Source organism: Notolepis coatsorum, assembly GCF_963971535.1.
Source record: "Notolepis coatsorum genome assembly, chromosome: 6".
NCBI classification, from domain to species: domain Eukaryota; kingdom Metazoa; phylum Chordata; class Actinopteri; order Aulopiformes; family Paralepididae; genus Notolepis; species Notolepis coatsorum.
Window position 1 is genome coordinate 178957095 of NC_140170.1, and position 25279 is coordinate 178982373.

The following is a 25279-nucleotide window of genomic DNA, read 5'->3' on the forward strand; positions in this document are numbered from 1 at the left end:
AGACCCACTGTAGTACATGATGAACAAAGAATGAGGAACTGCTTTACTATAGTTTATTTATTTAATTTACTTTCTTTTAGAAGATAGTTTTCTAGTAAAAAGGTTTTGTTAACCGTATAAAATATCTGGTACATCAAATGAAATGGATATGAATAGCCATCAGGTATAGAAAACATTTCACCATAAAAGCTCCATTAGTGGACCAAGTGTTGATTTTGTTCACCAGTGTTTCTGGGAGGTTCTCTAGAGAGCACACCGCTCAGCACAGATGTCTGGGAGGTTCTCTAGAGAGCACACCACACGGTTCAGCACAGATGTCTGGGAGGTTCTCTAGAGAGCACATCGCTCAGCACAGAGATGTCTGGCAGGTTCTCTAGAGAGCACACCACACCGTTCAGCACAGATGTCTGGGAGGTTCTCTAGAGAGCACACCACACCGTTCAGCACAGATGTCTGGCAGGTTCTCTAGAGAGCACACCACACCGTTCAGCACAGATGTCTGGGAGGTTCTCTAGAGAGCACATCGCTCAGCACAGAGATGTCTGGCAGGTTCTCTAGAGACCACACCGCTCAGCACAGATGTCTGGGAGGTTCTCTAGAGAGCACATCACACCGCTCAGCACAGATGTCTGGGAGGTTCTCTAGAGAGCACACCACACCGCTCAGCACAGAGATGCCATTCAGGTCTATACTTTGTAGAAGTGATAACCGTAGAAAAGTTGAAATAATTCTGAATAATAACCAAAGTCTGAACCTTTTCCATTCTCCTATACGCAGAGAGTTGGATGATGTTCCACTGTCAAACAGCTCTGCCCAAAAGAGGAAGTAAACTAACCGGTGCTTCCTTTACTATGATCCTTTAGCCCGATATCTTTTGTCTTTCATCTACCCCCCATATATTTAGTCTCTTTTATAAATAAGAACAGATTCTTTTTTTGAAAAAAGTTAAATAATTACATTTCACGGCGCCTGTGTAGCCTTGTTTATTCACTGTGTCCATGGAAAAGATTAACGCAGCCGTAAAGGTCTGGTTTCCTTACGTAAAGATAGTCTGTTTACTTCACCGATAACTACTGCATAACTCATAAATGTTCAGACAAGCTTCCTATCCACCCAATTCAACATTATAGCTGCATTTTCTGTCAAACTAACTTGATGTTCTGAGTAGGTACAACTGTTTGCTGTCTTGGGCAGAGGCATTCAGCAGACTGACGTACAGGCGTAGAGATGGCTCTGGGTAGGTGTGGACTTTTTCACTCCGTAACGATGGCAACAGTATTACAGCCTCAAAAACATAATCCATGAAATGCACGGCAACAGAGGAAAGAGCATGAAACCCATTCACTACTGACGTTACAGCTGCAGACAAGGATGCAAACTCAACAGGGCTGAACGAGGTAACAGGGCTGAACGAGGTAACAGGGCTGAACCAGGTAACTCTCAGCAGGCTTCCTCTCTTACCCCCCCCCACACACACACCAGGGTGTCTACAAGTATCATTAAGACCTTTTGATGCAACGGTTTAATAAAATTTAAGGCCAATACAATAACCGGTTGAGTTAAAGAACATTTGTCCAAATAATGTTTATTAACGTGAAACAATGATATGATTGGTCCTTAACACTTTGAGAGCCACTCACGGCTAATCTCGTGTTTACGATAGTTACGTTGAAAGCCACTCACGAGATTTCTCTGATTTTTTTTTTTTTTAGCGATCTGAAATCATATTGCATCACGCGAGCCTACTCTAGCCTACCCAAGCCTACCCAAGGGCCGCCGGCGATCAGATGTGAAAAAAGCGCCCCCTATCGTCTCCCAGATGGTAAATCACCCTTTTGGAGTGGACTCAATGAAAATGGATGGGGAAAAAAAAAAAATATTCCAGTCCACATTTCACTTCTCACCCATGCAGCCGGAGTACCAGAGTTCATTCAGGGGGCTCTGAGCCCCGCGGATCATGAGTTCTACTGTATACACGTTAGATCTATACACTTATCGATTTTTTCGAATGGTGATCAGGAATTGGAATATACCAGTTGGATACCATCTGATGTCAGGTAAGGAATCTATGTTATCAGTGTTAGGATAATCAGACTCGTTTTCATGAAGATAAGCTTTTTTGTGATATGTGCTCCAGCTGTTTCACTGTAAAATCCATGAGGAAATGAAAGCAGCCATTATCCGCGCGCGCCTCGAACGTGCGCACGCCTCGAACGTGCGTGCACGTATACTATTGATCATCTAGCGTTTATTTGAAAACGATTCATAAATAGGCAGACAAATATCAACGTTCTGGAATATTCCAGTAAAATGCGATTATCACAGAATGGGCTGTTTTTCACCTGAAAACGAGTGCTTTTCAAAATGCTCTCAAACGGAAATGAAGCGATAAAAAACCAATCTGCCTTGACAACACTGACTGGAAAATGATTCTTTGATAAGTGACGGGCAGATTAGACACATAGCCATAATTTAAAACATAGATTAGGCGATATTAACGTTAATATTGGCGCCGATGGTGGCATTCAAGCACTAAGTCGTGCGCCCCCTGGTGGCACTGAAAGTGTTAATGATATTAATCACAACAATAGTCTCACAGCCAGGATCTTTTGGCTCGAGAAAGTATTAACATGAGGTAGAAGTCCAGAACGTACGGTGGTCCAAAATTTGAGAACACAAATAGTCACAAAGACTTATTTGAAAAACTACACAAATCACCTATTTTGGAATCAAACTGCGATTTGTGCACGAAATGTGTCAAGTTTGCATCCCTGTCATAGAAATACCATATACAATCCTGTTCATCTGGCAGACTGACATGTCACCTGACCAATCAGCCAACAGCAGGGAAGGAAGAACAGAAACAAAATGGCGTATAGTATTAGTTTCTCTGGTCTGAGGGAGCAGGTCACAGTGTTTCTCTATATGATCTGAAGAACCTCCTCCACCATCCATCAGACATGATGTGACCACCGGTCCTGAACCAAACGCTGACTGGTTCTGGGGTCATGCTGAGATATCAGTGCCAGGTTCCAGGGTCAAGCTGATGGGTGAAATGTCAAGACTCTGGGGTCGCACTGATGGGTCAGGTTCAGAGGTCACACTGAGGGTTCAGAAGTCAAGTTCTCCGGGGTCACACTGAGGGTTCAGAGGTCAGGCTCCGGGGTCACGCTGAAGGTTCAGAGGTCAGGCTCCAGGGTCACGCTGAGGGTTTCAGAGGTCAGGCTCCGGGGTCACGCTGAAGGTTCAGAGGTCAGGCTCCGGGGTCACGCCTAAGATTCAGAGGTCAGGCTCCAGGGTCACGCTGAGGGTTTCAGAGGTCAGGCTCCAGGGTCACGCTGAGGGTTTCAGAGGTCAGGCAGTCTCTCTGACCTCTGGGCTTCCATGGCTTTCTGCATCTTCTCCACCATCCATCCAGGAACACCGAACGGCTTCAGCTCGTCCATCCTCAGCTCTGGACAGTCTCTGGAGACAGACAGCCGGTTACCATGACAACCTCAGCAGAGGAAGAACTAGTCAATTTCAAGTCTTTAGATGAGTGATTGACAGTGTTGTGGACTTGTATTGATCATGACTTACTGTAATAATCATGACTTACTTGTATTAATCACAACTTACTTGTATTAACCATGACTTACTTGTATTAACCAGGATTTACTTGCATTAACCATGACTTACTTGTATTAACCATGACTTACTGTACTAATCATGACTTACTTGTATTAATCACAACTTACTTGCATTAACCATGACTTACTTGCATTAACCATGACTTACTTGCATTAACCATGACTTACTGTAATAATCATGACTTACTTGTATTAATCACAACTTACTTGCATTAACCATGACTTACTTGCATTAACCAGGATTTACTTGCATTAACCATGACTTACTTGTATTAACCATGACTTACTTGTATTAACCATGACTTACTTGTACTCATCGCTGCGAGAAAGGTCTTGAATGTCCTCTTCTATAAGCAGATAGGCCTGTGAGGAGATGACAGATAGACGCGGTTTCAGAAGGAAAAAGATCCTACAGCACAGAAAGGTCCACGTCTCAGTGTTTCAGAAGGAAACAGATCCCAGAACAGATCCTACAGCACAGAAAGGTCCACGTCTCAGTGTTTCAGAAGGAAACAGATCCCAGAACAGATCCTACAGCACAGAAAGGTCCACGTCTCAGTGTTTCAGAAGGAAACAGATCCCAGAACAGATCCTACAGCACAGAGACAGGTCCACGTCTCAGTGTTTCTCACCATCTTTCCTCCGGTGGCTCTCATGTGCTGCCTCTCTGCCAGCCAGTGCTTGTCCTGGGCATCCGCTGCGTACTGGAGACACACAAGTACACACTCACTCATCTGCACCACTGAGCCTGATTATTAAGTGTATGAGGCTAGATGGTGAGTACTGTAGATACGGACTAGCAGATGATACACAATACTGTATGATATACAATACTGTATGATATACAATTAAGCAATAATACACGAGAACCAGTGGAATATCATGAATATTGCCACGGCGGTGATGCGCCCGCAGCCACGAGAGTGAAGCTCGAGGGGCGTAGGCATCACAGAGTGGCAATATTCCTGATATTCCACTGGTCCTAGTGTATTATTGCTTTTATACAGCAAGTTGCACCGTAGGGAAAAATATAGGATGCATACAGACAATTCTAGGGTCTTTTATATCAATTTCAGTGAACTTGGCGTAGAAATTTTTTTCCTAAAGATGTATTTTTGCTATGGAATTTCAAATGGAGTAGGCTATCAACCAGGCAGTTGGCAGTTGAAACTTTCTACAACATTCTAAAGCCAGCGCAGTGGTATATTCATGGTGATTTAACCGTGAGTGTATCATGAATATACTCACGGCTTAGAACGCTCTCGACCAATCACAATGCGTGGTCGGACCTACTTGTATAATATATACGATAATGTATGATACAATAATGTATGATATACGATAATGTATGATATACATACTGTATGCTATACAATATACGATAATGTATGATATACAATATACGATAATGTATGATATAAAATATATGATAATGTATGATATACAATATATGATAATGTATGAATATAAAATAATGTATGATATACAATACTGCATGATATACTGCATAATGTATGATATACAATATACGATAATGTATGATATACATACTGTATACTATACAATATACGATAATGTCTGCTATACAATATATGATAATGTATGATATACAATATAAACTAATGTATGATATACAATAATGTATTTAATGTTCAGGTTAAGTATTTACTGTTCAGGTTAAGTATTTCATGTTCAGTTTAAGTATTTAAGGTTCAGATTAAGTATTTAAGGTTCAGGTTAAGTATTTAAGGTTAAGTATTGTGTGTTGTACCTTGAACAGGTCAGCATGTTTGATGTAGATCCGTCCTCTGGTGCCTCCCATCCCCAACGCCCTGCAGAGAGACATTACAACTTAAAGGACACTTTAAAGGGACACTTTAACACATTGAGTGCCACGCCCCTTCCGGGAAGTGCATCTGGCCTTGCCGCCCATTAACCCCATGTAAGCGCTCACCTTGTTTGTAGAGCTAAACCTATATTTTATATTATAGCTATGGATCTAATAACACTGTTGATTGTCAGTGAGTTGCTTCTGGTCAACATGCAAAAAACAGATAATTTTTTCATCCGTACATTTCCGTTTTATACCGTGGTGAATATGAATATAGTTTGGGTGCTTCTGAGTAATCACAGGAAAAACACGCGAAAATAGCGCTTTAGTGAAATCCACTTATCACGTTGTCATTTTTCGCCTGATTATCTAATCTTCCTGAAATCAACTCTAGATTATCGTTATGATGTCTCCTCATGCACCCATGAAATGTGGTTTAGAGCGGCGCTTAGAACTCCGTGAACGGCACAGGATGTGTTAAAGGGACAGTCCACGTTTTCTTTCACAGAACAAGATAACATGATGACTACGTTACTACTAGTCCAATAACTAATGAGCTATTTATAATGAGGTTCTTACTTGTTGGCTCTTGAGCCGAGGACAAAGGTGCTTCCTTCGTTCAGTCTGGAGGGGTCCCACTATGCAGCAAGACACAGAGCAACAGTATTACAAACATTATTATTACTAATGCCGTGGACCATGTTTAATGCAGCAGGAAGTCATCTTAAAGAGTGTCGCAGCAGCAATAACGAGATATGAGTCTCACACACGCTACCGATTTTATTATGTCTCACCAGAGGAAAGTTTAACATTTCAGTAATTTACTATTTTAGGGAGCTTCTCAGTACGACCACAGTTGTTGTACACTGTTGGCCACTAGGAGTTGCTCAGTATGACCACAGACAGTTGGAAACAGTTGCCCAGTATGACAACAGACAGTTGGAAACAGTTGCCCAGTACGACAACAGACAGTTGTCGCAAACTGTTGGCCACAGAGCAGTCCAGATCCTCCCTGCCGGTCTGGGGGATAGAATCTGTGACCTTCCCGTCAAAAGCCAGCTCCTCTAACCTTTAGACCAGACCCTGTAATCTCAGCTCCTCTAACCTTTAGACCCTATAATCTCAGCTCCTCTAACCTTTAGACCAGACCCTGTAATCTCAGCCCCTCTAACCTTTAGACCAGACCCTGTAATCTCACTTTTAGACCAGACCCTGTAATCTCAGCTCCTCTAACCTTTAGACCCTATAATCTCAGCTCCTCTAACCTTTAGACCAGACCCTGTAATCTCAGCTCCTCTAACCTTTAGACCAGACCCTGTAATCTCAGCTCCTCTAACCTTTAGACCCTGGAATCTCAGCTCATCTAACCTTAGACCCTGTAATCTCAGCTCCTCTAACCTTTAGACCCTGTAATCTCAGCTCATCTAACATTTAAACCAGACCCTGTAATATCAGATCCTCTAACCTTTAGAACAGACCCTGTAATCTCACTTTTAGACCAGACCCTGTAATCTCAGTTCCTCTAACCTTTAGGCTGCGGTTACACTAGGGCCAGTTTCGTTTTCAGTTTCGTTTTTCAGAACGCTACGTAATGGCAGGCAAGTTAGACATCGTTTTTCCTCCTGAGCACAGTGATGTATATACATGTAGTACAATGCTAAAGCAGTAGGTGGCGATGTAGTTCAAACATGAAGGCCATTTTCAACCAATCAGAAAGGTTGAACGTGCCACCACACTTCCGGCTAAAAAACAACAATCCACCATCTTTAAATACCTCGCGTGAGCCATTTAGCCAACGTAGCATTTATTTTTCAGCAAAGAAAGTGCAATAAACAAAACTGATACATTCACTGTGTGTTCTGCCTCTCATTTGTTGATAAAACAAAACCAACAATTTACCACCAAGAGCGGATAGTTTAGTCTCACAAAAAGATCTCTGATGTTGTTAGCTACATGCTAATGTGAATGGCATTCTCCATGTATATAGTTAGCATCGAGGCTATTAACGTAGTAACGTTAACGCTAGTAGAAATGGATGAAAACTTTATTTAACAGATTGCAGAATGGGTACAATACAATACGGCTCAATACAAACAATTGTTAAGGGAATGCAGACTGTTGTAGTTTGGAGTACTGGGTTCCTTATAACAATAACTTGACAACACGTTGTCAGCTCTATCTTTAATCTTTCAAAATGTTCAGTTGCTATTGCATGCACTCATCTGTGTTTCACTACACACATGAGTGCATGCTTACCAACTGTCCGTCTGTAACACTACTATCACCGACATCTAAGAAAGGAGATCCCCCCTTGAATTGGCCCTTCTAAGGTTTCTCTCCTCCACATTGCCTGTGGTGCATTTTTTCCTATTGCTAGGTTTTTCCTTACCTTCGCGTGGGGTATGTCTGGGAGTGTTTGCATTGCATTCATTTATTTTGCATTTATTTTAAATTGGTTGGACCTTATGGTGTTCTTGTTTTGTTTCTTGACTTATTGTGATGTTTCTTCTTGACTTGTTTAAAGAAGATGTGTCCGGCCCATGGGGACATTAACGTGTGTTGTCGGGCCTTACAAATAAATTTGATTTGATTTGATTTGGTAGCCGCAGCTACTTGTGACAGCTCTGCTGTAAACACTGGAAATAACCGTGCGGGTCTCTACTGCGCATGGGCATTGGGCAGAACGGCTCTGTATCCGGCTCGCGCAAATTACATGGCACCATTGTCGGCGAGTTTCGGTGAGTTTCCAAAACGAAAACACCCTTTCAGCATTGCCGCTAGAAAAACGCGTTTTCCTGCCAAAACTGTGTTTCTTTTTAACTTGGACATGCAAACGTAATCATTCGAAAATAGAACGTTGCTGTTTTACACCAGTGTAACCATGGCCTTAGACCCTGTCATCTCAGCTCCTCTAACCTTTAGACCCTGTAATCTCAACTCCTCAAACCTTTAGACCAGACCCTGTAATCTCATCTCCTCTAACCTTTAGACCCTGTAATCTCAGTTCCTCTAACCTTTAGACCCTGTAATCTAAAATCCTCTAACATTTAGACCCTGTAATCTCATCTCCTCTAACCTTTAGACCAGACCCTGTAATCTCAGATCCTCTAACCTTTAGACCCTGTAATATCAGCTCCTCTAACCTTTAGACCCTGTAATCTCAGCTCATCTAACCTTTAGACCAGACCCTGTAATCTCAGCTCCTCTAAGCTTTAGACCAGACCCTGTAATCTCAGCTCCTCTAACCTTTAGACACTGTAATCTCAGCTCCTCTAACGTTTAGACCAGACCCTGTAATCTCAGCTCCTCTAACCTTTAGACACTGTAATCTCAGCTCCTCTAACCTTTAGACCAGGGGTGGCCAACCTTTTTTGAACCAAGATCTACTTTTTTATTTACCACCTAGCCCGAGAGCTACCAGCCAAAATTGTATATTGTAAGCCGTCATTTGAGGCTTTATAAAAGCAGCATAATGAACACAAATCTGTCAGTGCCGAGTCCGACCTCATCTTAAATAACAAACAGCATTGCTTGTTGTAGTTAACAAGGAGAGGAAGAGTTGAATTAGCAAAAAAAAAAAAAAAAAAAAAAATTTTAATAATCACATTTTATTAATCAAGATCTACTTGAAATCAGCCCGCGATCTACCTGTCGATCGCGATCGACTGGTTGGGCACCACTGCTTTAGACACTGTAATCTCAGCTCCTCTAACCTTTAGACCCTGTAATCTCAGCTCCTCTAACCCTAACCCAGACCCTGTAACCTCCAGCAGATAGAATGGGTAAACCAGAATGAGCAGACCAACCTTGGGGCCTTCTCTCTTCACTGGTTCTGAAGTCTTGGGCTTTGGTCTGAGGAAGAGCAGAGAGTATACAGTTCAGTTCAGTTAGGGTAGTGGTGTTAAGTTATTAGTAGGTATGGTAAGGGTTAGGGTAGTGGTGTTAAGTTATTAGTAGGTATGGTAAGGGTTATGGTAGTGGTGTTAAATTATTAGTATATATGGTTAGGGTAGTGGTGTTAAGTTATTAGTAGGTATGGTAAGGGTTAGGGTAGTGGTGTTAAGTTATATAGCGTATAGCTTACGCTCTGCGCTCAAGTGGAACATATCCATATCCAGTCTAATACTGAATAAATTTTTTCACATGTACACACCCATCCGCCTGGCCACACCCCCATCCGCTCCTCTACATAAGCGGGATGTGGCCATACTAACAGCTCCTTCCTTATTTTCACCACCGACAAGTGTCTGTATACACCACTTGAGTTTAGTGCCGAAATAGTTGGAAAGGAGCTACGTTGAAGAGAAGGAGCTGCGTTGACATTATATCTTTGTTTTCTCTCTCACTATTTTAGAGGAAATACAGCGATAATGTCTTCGCCACCGGAGTGTCTAGAAGATGATGATCATTCTGACTTCCACCGGCGCTTCGTATTAGGGGCTCGCGTTGCTGAGCAATGCCCGCCGGCATTACCTCCGGCTCTGCAGTTGGACACTTTGCTTGGGAGGCGCTCGGCCGTGTGGGGGCTGACGGCCTCTCTGGGGCGGGTGATGTTTTTGCAACGCAGGCGCCAGGTGTGTCAGTTGTGGGGGGAACAACTACACAGCTTACGAAGGCCGGCTCCAGGCTGGTATCCTTTTCCGCTGCCACTTAGCGGCGTGGAGGGGGTTCTGGTTTGATGCCCACGTTAACATTAGCTCCTCATCGAGTAAGAGCTTTGTTTTCCTGGGACCGTGATTCCGAATCTGCGGTTCAATTCCCCGGGTCTCTGGACAAACGGATACCCACTGTCGCCGTACTGGCCCCGATTTTCAAAGATGAAAAGCACCCGGTGCGAGGGAGGTGAGCTTGGTGTTTCATTATGAGAATATCTCCATACTCAAGTGGGCTATAGTCCGCGAGGGACTTGTTGCCGGCACCACTGTGTCTGGTAAACACCGTTCTGAAGAGGGATGTGTGTTGCCTTATTTCCCCTTCTTTCTTCGGATGAGAAGAGGAAAAGACAGCGGCTGTCTAAAGTGTTAGCCTGTATTGTTTTTCTCACGTTGTGCAGTTTTCAGTGGTAGCCTCTTAGCTTGCTTCTGCGTTAGCTAGTGGTTAGCGATAGCCGGGTTGAGCTAACTGTTAGCCAGTTAGCTGTTTAGCTACAACGTTAGCTACCCGCTTTCACTCGGCTGGGAACGTTAGCTTGATGCTATCAGTCAGCCTAGAGTTAGCTGTTAGCTTGTGCTACAACCATTGGCATTAGCCGTGAGAATAGCAGGCCCTGGCACTCTGACTACAACATCATCTTTGACAGAAGATGTAGTCGGGCCTGCACCATGACCGGCTGCAGGAGGGGGGCGTCTCGCCAGAGCGAGGCTCCGGCCATAGCTTCTTTTTGCCCGCCAGCGAGAGGCCTTCGTCAACGTGGAGACCAACCTGTGTTGCGGCCTTTCGCCCTGCGTTCCTTGGTGCAGGTAAGATGTCCATTGGACATTACCCCACTCTTCCTACCTTCCTTCCCCTCCCGAATGTTTTGTTAATAACGATGTCTTTGTCTCCAAAACACATGTTACTTCACTACATTTGGAGATACGACATGTGCTGTGTGTGAATTGTCTTGGTCGCTTTGTTTAGCTTGGGTAGCGTTGGCCAAGGCTTGTGCCTTTCTCTCTACCTAGGAACAGCGTTGTTTTTTATGTGAGTAAAAATTAACTGGGTTTTTGTTGTATGATGAGAAGTTGTGTGTTCATGTAACGTTAGACAACGTGGCTGAGCCCACAACTGGCTGGGTTACCATACAATACTGTGCATAGTGGCATGTGATCGAGGGATGAGTCCCTCTCTCAGCTTGTTATTCTTACTTGAGGGTAATGATGACAATAACAAGTGGCAAGTTTTTTTCACACATAAGCAGGGCTGTGCCTGTCCAAACAAGGTCTTCGGCTGTGCTGGCGTGCATGATGTAAAGCTTACTCTACACTAGGGCTGTCTTAAATACTTCGAAGCTTCGAAGCTTCGTTCGATGGCACAAGCTTCGAACATTAAAAAAAAATCGGAAGTTTAAAAAAATAAATAAAAAAATATTGATTTTTTTTTCAAAAAACCTTTAATTTTTATTTTTTTTTAGTTTCACTTCGGTGTGCGTGTGTGTGTGTGTGTGTGTGTGCGTGCATGGGGCCATTGGGTGGGGCCGGGGGACAAATACACTGGAGGAAAGGAACCCAGCTCAGCACTGCCCAAATTATATCACTATTGCCTGTTTGAAGGATATCATCCTCAAACACATATACACCACCTACACGCCTATTCTCAGTCCTTGCCCCACAATGGTGGAATGAACTACCCACCCCAGTTAGGACAGCCGAATCCCGTCCAATCTTTCGCCGTTGACTAAAGACGCACTTCTTCAACCATTATCTGAAATAAAATTTAAAAAATAAAATAAAAAAAATCTAACCCTAACTAACCTTACTGTCATGCACTTGTCCTAATAAACTAACCTACACTGTAACACGCAACACTTTGATGAATATTGTTACTCAGCTGATAGAGTTGTATCCTTCCTGATGACCTGTCGTACAGAACTTGTAAGTCGCTTTGGATAAAAGCGTCAGCTAAATGACTAAATGTAAATGTGAATGTAAATGCCTTGTAGAATTCCACACATAAGAAAGAAAGATACGGGGGAGCTCCAGTAGCTCACCACGTACCGCGAGTGCTATTTCAGCGCTGTGGACAACCGTGCTCGTCACGGATCTGGGGCTGAGCGCGTTCGAATCCCGGACGGCAGCCGTGCCTTTCCCAGAGTGTCTTCCCCCCCATCTGAACCCTTTCAGCCTGCTTCTGTCGGTCGAACTTGACCAAGTATGAATGCGATGAAAAAGCGATAAACGCTAAAAGAACCAGCTGACTGGTCAAAGATTAAAAAAAAAAAAGAAAGAAAGATACTGGGATGAATAAACAAAATAGGAAATAAAATGTAGAAATGCATGCAATACATAAATAAATATGAATCTCCATATATGAAATAGAACATTTAGATAAGGTGCTACTGAGATGTTTTGGTGAGTTCTTTGTTTTTTTGTGGAAGTAGCCCTTCTTAAAAATGCATGAACATTCACTGATAATTGGTCTGTAGTGGAGTCTACAAGGTCTACATTGCCGGACCATGTAGAATCCGGATCTTGTAGACTGACATAATTCTGTGCATAGTTTAGTCTACACAGGCCATATTTCAAATAATCAAAATCTTACTTCATTCATCTTAAACATTCTTGATTTGGGGGATTGGTAGTTCCCATGAAATCTGAAGTTGTTCAAACGACAACAGCGATCCACCTTGAATTAAATCACACAGCCGTGTTGGCTGCGTCACAGTCACGAAAGGGGCTACTTAATTCATTAATCCAATCCACTTTATTTATAGAGCACATTTAAAAACAACAACGTTTACCAAAGTGCTGTACATGTCCCACAACATAAGATACAAAAAATTAATAAAAATCGAAGCTCGGCCCCGAAGCTTCGATTGCCAAAAAAAATTCGAAGGTCAGCCCTACTCTACACATTTGGCGTCGTATCAGGGGTAAGGTGGTGAGGGGTGGGTTTTCCCCTGGGCCCCCCCCCCCCTCCCCTCAAATATGATTTTGTTTACAAAATGTGTGTTGATTCACTATGTTTTTGGGGATACGGTGTAATCCCTCAGCTTCTGCTGGGGTTGTGCTCTTGCTTAGAGAGAGGCAATTTTTTCTAAAAATTGTTTGGTTAGCAAGGCCTGTGACCAGTACTTAATCGAGGACTTATGTCTTCTCTCATCATAAAAAACGGCGTTCCTCTTACAGTAGTGAGAGTGTACTTTTGCCCTTTTTTTGTTGTGATGGAGGGTTGTGTGTATCGTTTTCACGTTTAAGATCCACAACTGGGTTAGGTGTTGGCCTACAGAAGTTACATTGTGTAAGCTCTTGTACCAGGGCCCTTGGCCCCTTTCTTGGTCTGTGTTGGTTTCTTCCTTTAGGGTAAAGGTGTAAAAATTCAGGTGGCAGGTTCGCACATGTACAACAGGTATACATGCGCTTCATGTAGCATGCTATGACTGGTGTCATGGCGTAGGCGGTGTAATTTGCCCTTTTGCGAGCTCAGACCCATTCCAATCAGGCTGGATGGATGAAAATGAATGGATATTAGTGAGTAAGGTAAGGGTTGGATTCTTACGGGTTACTGAAGGTGGCTGGTCTGTCGTAGGAGGAAGTTGGACCGGTTGGACGACCTTTCCTCTGAAAAAAACATTTGATTTATTTATCTATTCATTTTAAAATGTTTAAACAGAGCATTATTGTACTATGTTACAGTGTATATTACTGTATTAAAGGGGCACCTTCACCCCAAAAAAAGATACCGATTTATTTTGCACATAATCTCACATATATCCCAAAACTCGGTTTTGCACACTTTCATTTAGTTTGACAGCTATTGAGAGTAAGTTAGTTAGAATATGGTGTTAATGTAATCACCCACTGTCCTGTTTAAAACATACATTCATATAAGTCATATGTATGTAATAGAGCACCTTCTTTAGAACTGGACTTCCTCTCTGGCTGGAGTCATCATCTGTCTGCCTTGACCTCTAGAGGAGAGGAGAGGAGAGGAGAGGAGAGGAGAGGAGAGAGAGAGAGAGAGAGAGAGGATGATAGGATGTATATTGTATACAGCTGCTATACAGTCTTCAGCAGGTATATAAGTGCAGGTATATAAGGTGTACAGCAGGTATATAAGGTGTACAGCAGGTATATAAGGTGTACAGCAGGTATATGGTGTACATGTATATATAATGTCCAGGTATATGGTGTACATGTATATATAATGTCCAGGTATATGGTGTACATGTATATATAATGTACAGGTACAGGTATATGGTGTACATGTATATATAATGTACAGGTATATGGTGTACATGTATATATAATGTACAGGTATATGGTGTACAGGTATATATAATGTCCAGGTATATGGTGTACAGGTATATATAATGTCCAGGTATATGGTGTACAGGTATATATAATGTCCAGGTATATGGTGTACATGTATATATAATATACAGGTATATGGTGTACAGGTATATATAATGTACAGGTATATAATGTACAGGTATATATAATGTACAGGTATATGGTGTACAGGTATATATAATGTACAGGTATAAGGTGTACAGGTATATGGTGTACAGGTATATAATGTACAGGTATATGGTGTACAGGTATATATAATGTACAGGTATATGGTGTACATGTATATATAATGTACAGGTATATGGTGTACATGTATATATAATGTACAGGTATATGGTGTACAGGTATATATAATGTACAGGTATATGGTGTACAGGTATATATAATGTACAGGTATATGGTGTACATGTATATATAATGTACAGGTATATGGTGTACATGTATATATAATGTACAGGTATATGGTGTACAGGTATATATAATGTACAGGTATATGGTGTACAGGTATATATAATGTCCAGGTATATAATGTACAGGTATAAGGTGTACAGGTATATATAATGTACAGGTATATGGTGTACAGGTATATATAATGTACAGGTATATGGTGTACAGGTATATATAATGTCCAGGTATATAATGTACAGGTATATATAATGTACAGGTATATGGTGTACAGGTATATATAATGTACAGGTATATGGTGTACAGGTATATATAATGTCCAGGTATATAATGTACAGGTATATATAATGTACAGGTATATGGTGTACATGTATATATAATGTACAGGTATATGTTGTACAGGTATATATAATGTCCAGGTATATAATGTACAGGTATATATAATGTACAGGTATATGGTGTACATGTATATATAATGTACAGGTATATGGTGTACAGGTATATATAATGTACAGGTATATGGTGTACATGTATATATAATGTACAGGTATATGGTGTACATGTATATATAATGTACAGGTATATGGTGTACATGTATATATAATGTACAGGTATATGGTGTACAGGTATATATAATGTACAGGTATATGGTGTACAGGTATATAATGTACAGGTATATGGTGTACATGTATATATAATGTACAGGTATATGGTGTACAGGTATATATAATGTACAGGTATATGGTGTACAGGTATATAATGTACAGGTATATGGTGTACAGGTATATATAATGTACAGGCATATGGTGTACATGTATATATAATGTACAGGTATATGGTGTACAGGTATATATGGTGTACAGGTATATGGTGTACAGGTATATATAATGTACAGGTATATGGTGTACAGGTATATATAATGTCCAGGTATATAATGTACAGGTATATATAATGTACAGGTATATGGTGTACATGTATATATAATGTACAGGTATATGGTGTACAGGTATATATAATGTCCAGGTATATGGTGTACATGTATATATAATGTACAAGTATATGGTGTACAGGTATATATAATGTCCAGGTATATGGTGTACATGTATATATAATGTACAGGTATATGGTGTACAGGTATATATAATGTCCAGGTATATGGTGTACATGTATATATAATGTCCAGGTATATGTGTACATGTATATATAATGTCCAGGTATATGGTGTACATGTATATATAATGTCCAGGTATATGGTGTACAGGTATATATAATGTCCAGGTATATGGTGTACATGTATATATAATGTACAGGTATATGGTGTACAGGTATATAATGTACAGGTATAGGGTGTACAGGTATATATAATGTACAGGTATATGGTGTACATGTATATATAATGTACAGGTATATGGTGTACAGGTATATATAATGTACAGGTATATGTGTACAGGTATATATAATGTACAGGTATATGGTGTACAGGTATATATAATGTCCAGGTATATGGTGTACAGGTATATATAATGTCCAGGTATATGGTGTACAGGTATATATAATGTCCAGGTATATGGTGTACAGGTATATGGTGTACAGGTATATATAATGTACAGGTATATGGTGTACAGGTATATATAATGTCCAGGTATATGGTGTACATGTATATATAATGTCAAGGTATATGGTGTACAGGTATATATAATGTCCAGGTATATGGTGTACATGTATATATAATGTCCAGGTATATGGTGTACATGTATATATAATGTACAGGTATATGGTGTACAGGTATATATAATGTACAGGTATATGGTGTACAGGTATATATAATGTACAGGTATATGGTGTACAGGTATATATAATGTACAGGTATAAGGTGTACAGGTATATGGTGTACAGGTATATATAATGTACAGGTATATGGTGTACAGGTATATATAATGTACAGGTATATGGTGTACAGGTATATATAATGTCCAGGTATATATAATGTACAGGTATATGGTGTACATGTATATATAATGTACAGGTATATGGTGTACAGGTATATATAATGTACAGGTATATGGTGTACAGGTATATGGTGTACAGGTATATATAATGTACAGGTATATGGTGTACAGGTATATATAATGTACAGGTATATGGTGTACAGGTATATATAATGTACAGGTATATGGTGTACAGGTATATGGTGTACAGGTATATATAATGTACAGGTATATGGTGTACAGGTATATATAGTGTACAGGTATATGGTGTACAGGTATATATAATGTACAGGTATATGGTGTACAGGTATATATAGTGTACAGGTATATGGTGTACAGGTATATATAGTGTACAGGTATATGGTGTACATGTATTAGGGGTGGGAATCGCCAGAGACCTCACGATACGATACTATCGCGATACTTGCGCCACGATACGATAGTATCGCGATACAAAATATATTGCGATACGCTGAGTATAACAAAAAAAATTTAATCAAATTTAATTTATTACCTTTTTTCAACTGCAAAGTAAAACTTTGTCAACATGTTTTATCTAATCAAATAAAGTTCAGTCTGTTCATCTCACTTCAATAATTTTTATTGCAGAACATGGTATTTTCTCAAGTAGACAGATGTAAACACTGTGATCTGTGTTGCATGTACCTGACAAACTGAACTGTTTGTATTACAGTCATATTCCAACTTAACTGAATGCACATGTGTGTGTGTGGACTACTGTACTATTACAGGTATTGAAATGAACAATGCAACTTCCGTATAAAAAAAATTAAATAAAAAAAAATGATTATTTTTATGAATAATTAAATATCGATACTTGGCGTCCCTGTATCGATACAGTATCGCCACGCAAAGTATCGCGATACTACTACGTATCGATTCCCCCCCCCCCCCCCCCCCCCCCACCCCTAACATGTATATATAATGTCCAGGTGTACGGTGTACATGTATACATGGTGACAGGACACACCTTGATGTTGATCTCTTTCTTCTCTTTCTTGATGTTGATCTCTGGAGCAGCTCTGACCGTCTCTGCTTCTGGAAACAGCTGCTTGGCCTGAAGACAGAACAGAAATCGTGGTGATACATAACTTAGGGTTGTGTTTAACTCATTGATCGCCACGCTGGGAACGGGATATGACTATGTGCTGCCACGCTGTATCTATGGAGTCGCTCACCTTGTTTGCAGGGCTATAACTATATATATATATACATATATATTATAGCTATGGATGCAATACTATGGCCCATTTGGCATTGAGTATCTATCGTTCAAGATGTGAAAAAGAAATAATTTTTCCATCCATACATTCCCGTTTTATACCGTGGTGAATATAAGTATGGTTTTAGAGCGGTTTAGGGTAATTCCTGGGAGGCTAGTAATAGGCTGTGACACATATTATACTCATGAATGCATGAAAGGGGGGGGGGTCGTTTCTGATTAATTGATTGTCAATAACGGCATTCGCTAGTACAACAGCATACGCTGATCAGGGCGATGGCTATGAAAACAAGGCACAATCCAGCTGAAATTGACGTTAAATTGCTCTTACCTGTGGCCGGTGAGATTCCAAAAAGAATATTCCAATTATTTGATTGCCATCTGCTAGATCGTATGTCCATTTGGGCCACAACATAACCCACCACAGCATAATGAATCGGGGGTCCCGAAAACTATTCGATGCGATCGGGTAAAGCCCTCGGTCCAGGCTACTAGAAAAGTCCGCCCGGAGGAATTTCATCGACACACAGCCACATACACAGAGTCTCAAAGGGAGTGCAGATTCAGATTACTTTATTCACCATATTGCAGTACAAATGGAACGTGATTTGACGTTTACAGTGCATGCTTTTTTTTCACAATTAAGGTTGTGTTTAGGACTAGGGTTGTGTTTAGACTAGGTAGGGGTGGACGGTATAAACGGTATACGGTATAAACGGTATGAATTTGCGCTACGGTATGGATTTTGACTATACCTTGTGACCGGTAGACTAGACCAGAGCAGCTAGTCACAGCAGTAGCAATGACATTAATGTTACTTGACGATTCACTCGACGTTTGCAGTGGTCGTTGCATAGTGTTTAATTGTACTGAGTTTTTCTCCACTTGCTCACGGACCTTGTCATATAGTTTTGGCATTTCAATTTGGCTATTTATTCCTTTATATCACTTTATCCATCGGGCTGCTCCCGTTTCCAACTCTGTGTGTTGACAATCCTGGTGTGACATCATCACCTACGGCATCTTAGGTCTCCCTCTCTCTCTCTCTCTCTCTCGTCAAACATGTACACTAAAGTTAGTGGTGTTATAGGGTTTCTTACGTGTTCCAGACTGTTCCTACAGACTTCTCTGATGAGCTGCTCCGTCTGCACATCTTCCCCAACGTTCTCCTTCACGTTCTCCGCTCCCTTCTCAAAGAACTGGACAATACAACAGCACCATTTACATTTTAGTCATTTAACTGACACGTTTATCCAAAGCAACTTACAAGATGTGTACAACAAGTCAGCAGGAGAGGTTCCCCTCTGGCAGCTAAGGATAAGTGGTGTTGTTCGTCTAGCAGTGTTAACACTCAAGAGTGCATAGTGGTACAAACATAGTAGCATAGTAGGTAGTAGAAAAGGCCAATGAGAAAATGGAGTTGATTATCATCAACTCAAGAGATTCTCACAAGCGTTCACCTTCATATACTTCCTGAAGACAGCCATGATGTCATCGTTAAGGGTGGGCTGTAGCACCGCTCTCAACAGGTCCATGGAGATCGCCGGATCTGTGTAACTGTACAGTACATAGATATATCACTGGATTCTGTGTAACTGTACAGTACATAGATATATCACTGGATTCTGTGTAACTGTACAGTACATAGATATATCACTGGATCTGTGTAACTGACTGTACAGTACATAGATATATCACTGGATTCTGTGTAACTGTACAGTACATAGATATATCACTGGATCTGTGTAACTGTACAGTACATAGATATATCACTGGATTCTGTGTAACTGTACAGTACATAGATATATCACTGGATTCTGTGTAACTGTACAGTACATAGATATATCACTGGATTCTGTGTAACTGTACAGTACATAGATATATCACTGGATTCTGTGTAACTGTACAGTACATAGATATATCACTGGATTCTGTGTAACTGTACAGTACATAGATATATCACTGGATTCTGTGTAACTGTACAGTACATAGATATATCACTGGATTCTGTGTAACTGTACAGTACATAGATATATCACTGGATTCTGTGTAACTGTACAGTACATAGATATATCACTGGATTCTGTGTAACTGTACAGTACATAGATATATCACTGGATTCTGTGTAACTGTACAGTACATAGATATGTCACTGGATTCTGTGTAACTGTACAGTACATAGATATATCACTGGATTCTGTGTAACTGTACAGTTAGGGATGGGTACCGAATTCGGTACTTTTGAGGCACCGAACCGAAACACGTCGGTACTACCGAGTATCGAATCAAGTGAGAAACCGATTTTTTTTTTTTTTCTTTTACTTTTTTCTTTTCATATCAACGTTCACACGCACAATATATGCTTACCTAGGATTTTACTTGATTCAACAACAAAGCAGTCGGAGCAATGACAAGCCGAAAACTGTCGAAATTGTAGTTATTTGAAGTTTGGGTTTTTTTTTTACGACTGAGGTAGGTAAATTAAATTTCTTGAGACTAAAGTACCGAAAAAAGGTACCGTTGGGTACCGGTATCGAGGTACCCATCCCTATGTGATTGTACAGTACATAGATATATCACTGGATTCTGTGTAACTACACACAGATATATCAATGGAATGTGAAAAGGGAGCTCTGGTGACAAGTTCTGCACAAATAACAATCTGTATAGTCAAAGGCATGGCTCCAAGAGGAGGTACCGTCAAAACACATGTTTTTGAGTGGATGGGGTCTTTAAAGGCCCAGTCAGTGATCCAGACGGCAGACTGACCTGACAGTCATGTGTGATCTCCGTCCTCGGCGCTGGACCTGTCTGTGTTTGATCATCAGGTTCCAAGGGTTCTACAACAAAATCAGGTTTTTGACATGATTAATTCGACTGATGAATCAAATAAATAAATTACAAAAAGATAATTGATTTAAACATTTCATTTGTGGCAATTAAAATTTTCCAAAGCGTCTCGTCTGATGAAAATACAGTTAAATGTTCCAAAGCATAGTGTATAGTATACCAGGGATGTCCAAGTATATTCAGTTAGCCAGTCGTTTTTAAATTAAATTATCATTTTATAGGGAGAAACTGTAAAAAATTAAAATGTGTGTCGAGTTCTGAACAGCGCGTGCCCGTGTGTCACGTGAAGTAGCCTACTGTAAAAGTGTGTGAAATAACACTGTGGAAAACTGGTGAAATGTAAAAAAAAAAAAATGTAATAATAATAATTTGTTGAGCTTTTCAAATGAGTCAGAAATTAGCAGACGAGAGTCAGAGGAATCAACAGGCTGGAGATTATCAAAGGACACACGATGCTGCTGCCCAAGAAAGACCCCGGGAATGACGTTATGAAGCAGAAAGAGGCCGATGGCTCCATGGCTGTTTTGTGGGCTATTTCGGACAAATTAACTAAATGTTATGCACGCTTTATATTGCAGAGTAGTAACAGAGTATAGTGTTGACGTTGATGGATGATTGATGCCATAGCACATCACTGTAAGCCCCACAGCTAGTGGGCGTTTGTGCTGTGAGGTGAAATAAGTTTGATCAATTATAAGTCCCATCATTTTGTGGGCAATGTGTAGTGTTTACTTGGCTCCTCCATTGTCATGTCAGAAGATGCAACAATATTTTCTAGTGGTGGATTTTGTTTGGGAAGTGAGAGTGTGGGTCTGCGTGTCATCATTTTCACAACATCTGTCTCCACCTGTTCACACTACTACTATAATCCCAGATGTTGCAAACAAAGACGGGGTGACTGTACTGTAGACATGAGTTTCAGACAGTTTTACGTGTAGAGTTAGAGTAGCCTGTATGTAGTCTATGATGTGCTGATGTCATCCAACGTTAAATAGAGTCGTATTAGCGTGTTGAGAGAGAGAGAGAGAGAGAGATATAGTATCTATACGAGTCTAGTGCAGTGTTTCCCAAACTATGGGTCGCAATATATTTAATTGTATATCGTTTTTTTGAGTGATGTGTCTTTATAAATAGTTTACTATAGATGGATAGCAATGACAACGCATTATGTAGGCTATTTTTGTATGTTTGGGTCCCAGCAGGGAGACACCAATGTATCTTTTGGGTCCCACGATGGAAGTTTGGGAACCCCTGCCCTAGTGTGTATACTAGAGAGATCAATACCGAGTCTAGGGATTGATTGATTGATTGAAAACTTTATTAACAGATTGCAGAATGGGTACAGTACAGTACAGCTCAATACATACAATTGTTAAGGGGATGCAGACCAGAGAAAGACTTTCGTCTTGTTTACATCAGGGTCCCCCATTTTCAATTCATCGTAACATATATGACATACATGACATACAGATAGACAGTACTGCTACATCTATACATTTATGACATACCAGATTTGCAATTACAGTACTGTTTGTGATACAAAAAGAGTCCAGAAAAAAAGAGTATATACATTTGATGTAGAAACTGTACATTGGATTGGGTAGGTGGGGGACTGTACATTGTAGGTGGTTGGGTGGGTGGGGGGGGGGGGGGGGTTGGGTAGGAGGGGTGGGTGGGGGACACTGTACAACTGTACAAACAAAACTGTACATTGGATTATTGACAAGACCATACTTGGTAATTTACTGTACATTGGAGGGGGTTGTGTTCGGACATTTACAGGGGCCAGTTTCGAGTTGCAGTCTCCCTTAGGTGTTTTTTGAGAGTGTTTTTGAAAGTGGGTAGTGATTCACATTCCTTTAGGGCGTTCCACATTGATGTGGCATAATTGCGAAACGTGTTTAGTCCCTTGTTTGAGCCGAATCTGGGTTTAACATGATTTGTGGAGCTCCCTCTGGTGTTGTGATCGTGGTATTCACTGACCTTTGGGAAGTATTTTGACATGTACATGGGTACCTTGGTCGTGTAGTGTATCTTGTAGACCAGGCCCATTGCAAGTTGCTGTACTGTCGTCTACTCTAAGCCATCCTAGGTCTACTATGTATAATATACCTCTAGTGTATCTATACCCAAAGTAGAGATGCCTTTAATGTCAACACCATTGCCTTGTTAACTTATATACCTGGCCAATTCAAAACAACTTTGATTAACTAACTAATGTTAAATCAAATTGATTGATTGAACATTTTATTACCAGATTGCAGAATGGGTACAGTGTACAATACAGCTCAACACACAATTGTTAAGGGGACGCAGACCAGAGAAAGACTTTCGTCTTGTTTACATCAGGGTCCCCCATTTTCAATTCATCATAACATATGACACACACAACATACAGAGACAGTACTGCTACATACATTAATGACATACCAGATTTGCAAATGCCCGTTTAATAATAGTACGCTCGGTGGACCGTGGTTGAGACAGACATGATCCGTACTGTATTGTACCCAATTCTGCAACCTGTTAATACAGTTTCCAATCAATAGGATACTGTGGATATCATCACTCTCTATGCTACTGTGTCTAGTGCTAAAAGCCAGGCTAAGCTAGCTAGCGGTTAGCTGCTTCCGTTAGCTCGTCTCACCGTGGTCTGGCTCGGCTGCTCTACGGCGTCCTGCTGAAGCCATTCCCTGCGGCCCTCACTGCGATGGGCTCCCATTTCAGACCGGTCGACTACACTCGGGACCAGGCGACCCGCAGCGGCTAACACGGCTAGCTGGCTAACACCACGGGAGTTACGCGGAAATGTCTCTTCTTCCCCGTCAATGTGTCGTCAGCAGAGCAATGATAGATAGTGACACTAGTCGTGATGACGACAAGATGTTCGATACAACGTTTAGCTAAATGTTTATCCAGCTAAAAAAGTAAACTATCTGAAAGGGAAGGGAAGGATACCACTTCGACACAGAACGTAACCTCTTTATTATTAGCAGTGTAAACAGAGTTTTGAGTAGCCTCCAGCTGCCCGCAACGGATTTGATTTCCGGGGTTGGCCTGATTGGCCACTAAGCCCACGTGACCCTACGCTGGCACGCCCCCCTTGCCCCGCTTACGAGTTTGATTGATTGAATTGAATTGAATTGATTGATTGATTGAATTTGATTGATTGATTGATTGATTGAAAAGTTTATTAACAGATTGCAAAATGGGTACAGTACAGCTCAATACATACAATTGTTAAGAGGATGCAGACCTGAGAAAGACTTTCGTCTTGTTTCCATCAGGGTCCCCCATTTTAAATTCATCATATGACACACACGACATACAGATAGACAGTACTGCTACATCTATACATTTATGACATACCAGATTTTCAAATACAGTACTGTTTGTGATACTAACAAAAACTCCAGAAAAAGAGTATACATTTGACATAGAAACTGTGCATTGGGGGAGGTTGGGTAGGTGGGGTGGGGCTGTACATTGGAGGTGGGTGGGGGGGGGGGGGGGGGGGGGTGGGTAGGGGGGGGGACACACTGTACATTGGAATACTGACATACATTTGACATAGAAACTGTACATTGGAGGAGGTTGGGTAGGTGGGGTGGGGTTGGGTGGGGCTGTACATTGGAATACTGACAAAGCCATGCTTGGTCTTTATTGTACAACTGGGTTAGGACATTTGTAGGGGCCAGTTTTGAGTTGCAGTCTCCCGTAGGTGTTCTTTGAGATTGTTTTTGAAGGTGGGTAGTGATTCACATTCCTTTACAGCTTTGGGTAGGGCGTTCCACATTGTTGTGGCATAATTGCGAAACGTGTTTAGTCCCTTGTTTGAGCCGAATCTGGGTTTTACATGATTTGTGGAGCTCCCTCTGGTGTTGTGGTTGTGGTATTCACTGACCTTTGGGAAGTATTTTGACATGTACATGGGTACCTTGGTCGTGTAGTGTATCTTGTAGACCAGGCCCATTGCAAGTTGCTGTACTCTGTCGTCTACTCTAAGCCATCCTAGGTTGTCAAAGTGGGCAGGGGTGAGGTGGGTTCTGGGGTTCAGGTCAAGTAGTAGTCTGACCAGTTTGTTTTGTGATGTTTGTAATTTTGTTTTAAGCGCCTTTGAGGAGAGGAGAGAACCACCCCAAATCGGGCACTCATGCCGGCCAACAAGCGACCTGCGTCTATGCCTTCTACATCGGGCATTCATGGATGTTGTTAGCACAACAATAGGCGTGTTCGAGATGGGATAGGCGGACGCAGATCTGCGCAGGTTTTACTACGGCCTCGCCAAGCGCGTTGCATGACGGTTAGAATGTTGTCCGACTTGCTCTGAAAATCTGACGAGG

At 41.1% G+C, this 25279-nt stretch overlaps 1 protein-coding gene across 1 annotated transcript; it reads right to left on the reverse strand.

The window, feature by feature from the left end:
- LOC311230503 (deoxynucleotidyltransferase terminal-interacting protein 1-like) lies at nucleotides 1–23921 on the reverse strand. Its single transcript, XM_084316796.1, has 13 exons — nucleotides 23584–23921; nucleotides 20856–20926; nucleotides 19547–19643; nucleotides 19187–19285; nucleotides 17835–17921; nucleotides 14012–14068; nucleotides 13657–13718; nucleotides 9267–9312; nucleotides 6040–6098; nucleotides 5401–5461; nucleotides 4262–4333; nucleotides 3937–3992; nucleotides 1–3465 (listed from the first exon to the last, which is right to left on the reverse strand). Exons 1-13 carry the CDS (start codon nucleotides 23656–23658, stop codon nucleotides 3348–3350), a joined length of 960 nt encoding a protein of 319 aa, XP_084172922.1. The 5' UTR covers nucleotides 23659–23921; the 3' UTR covers nucleotides 1–3347.
- Nucleotides 23922–25279: the final 1358 nt, after the last annotated feature.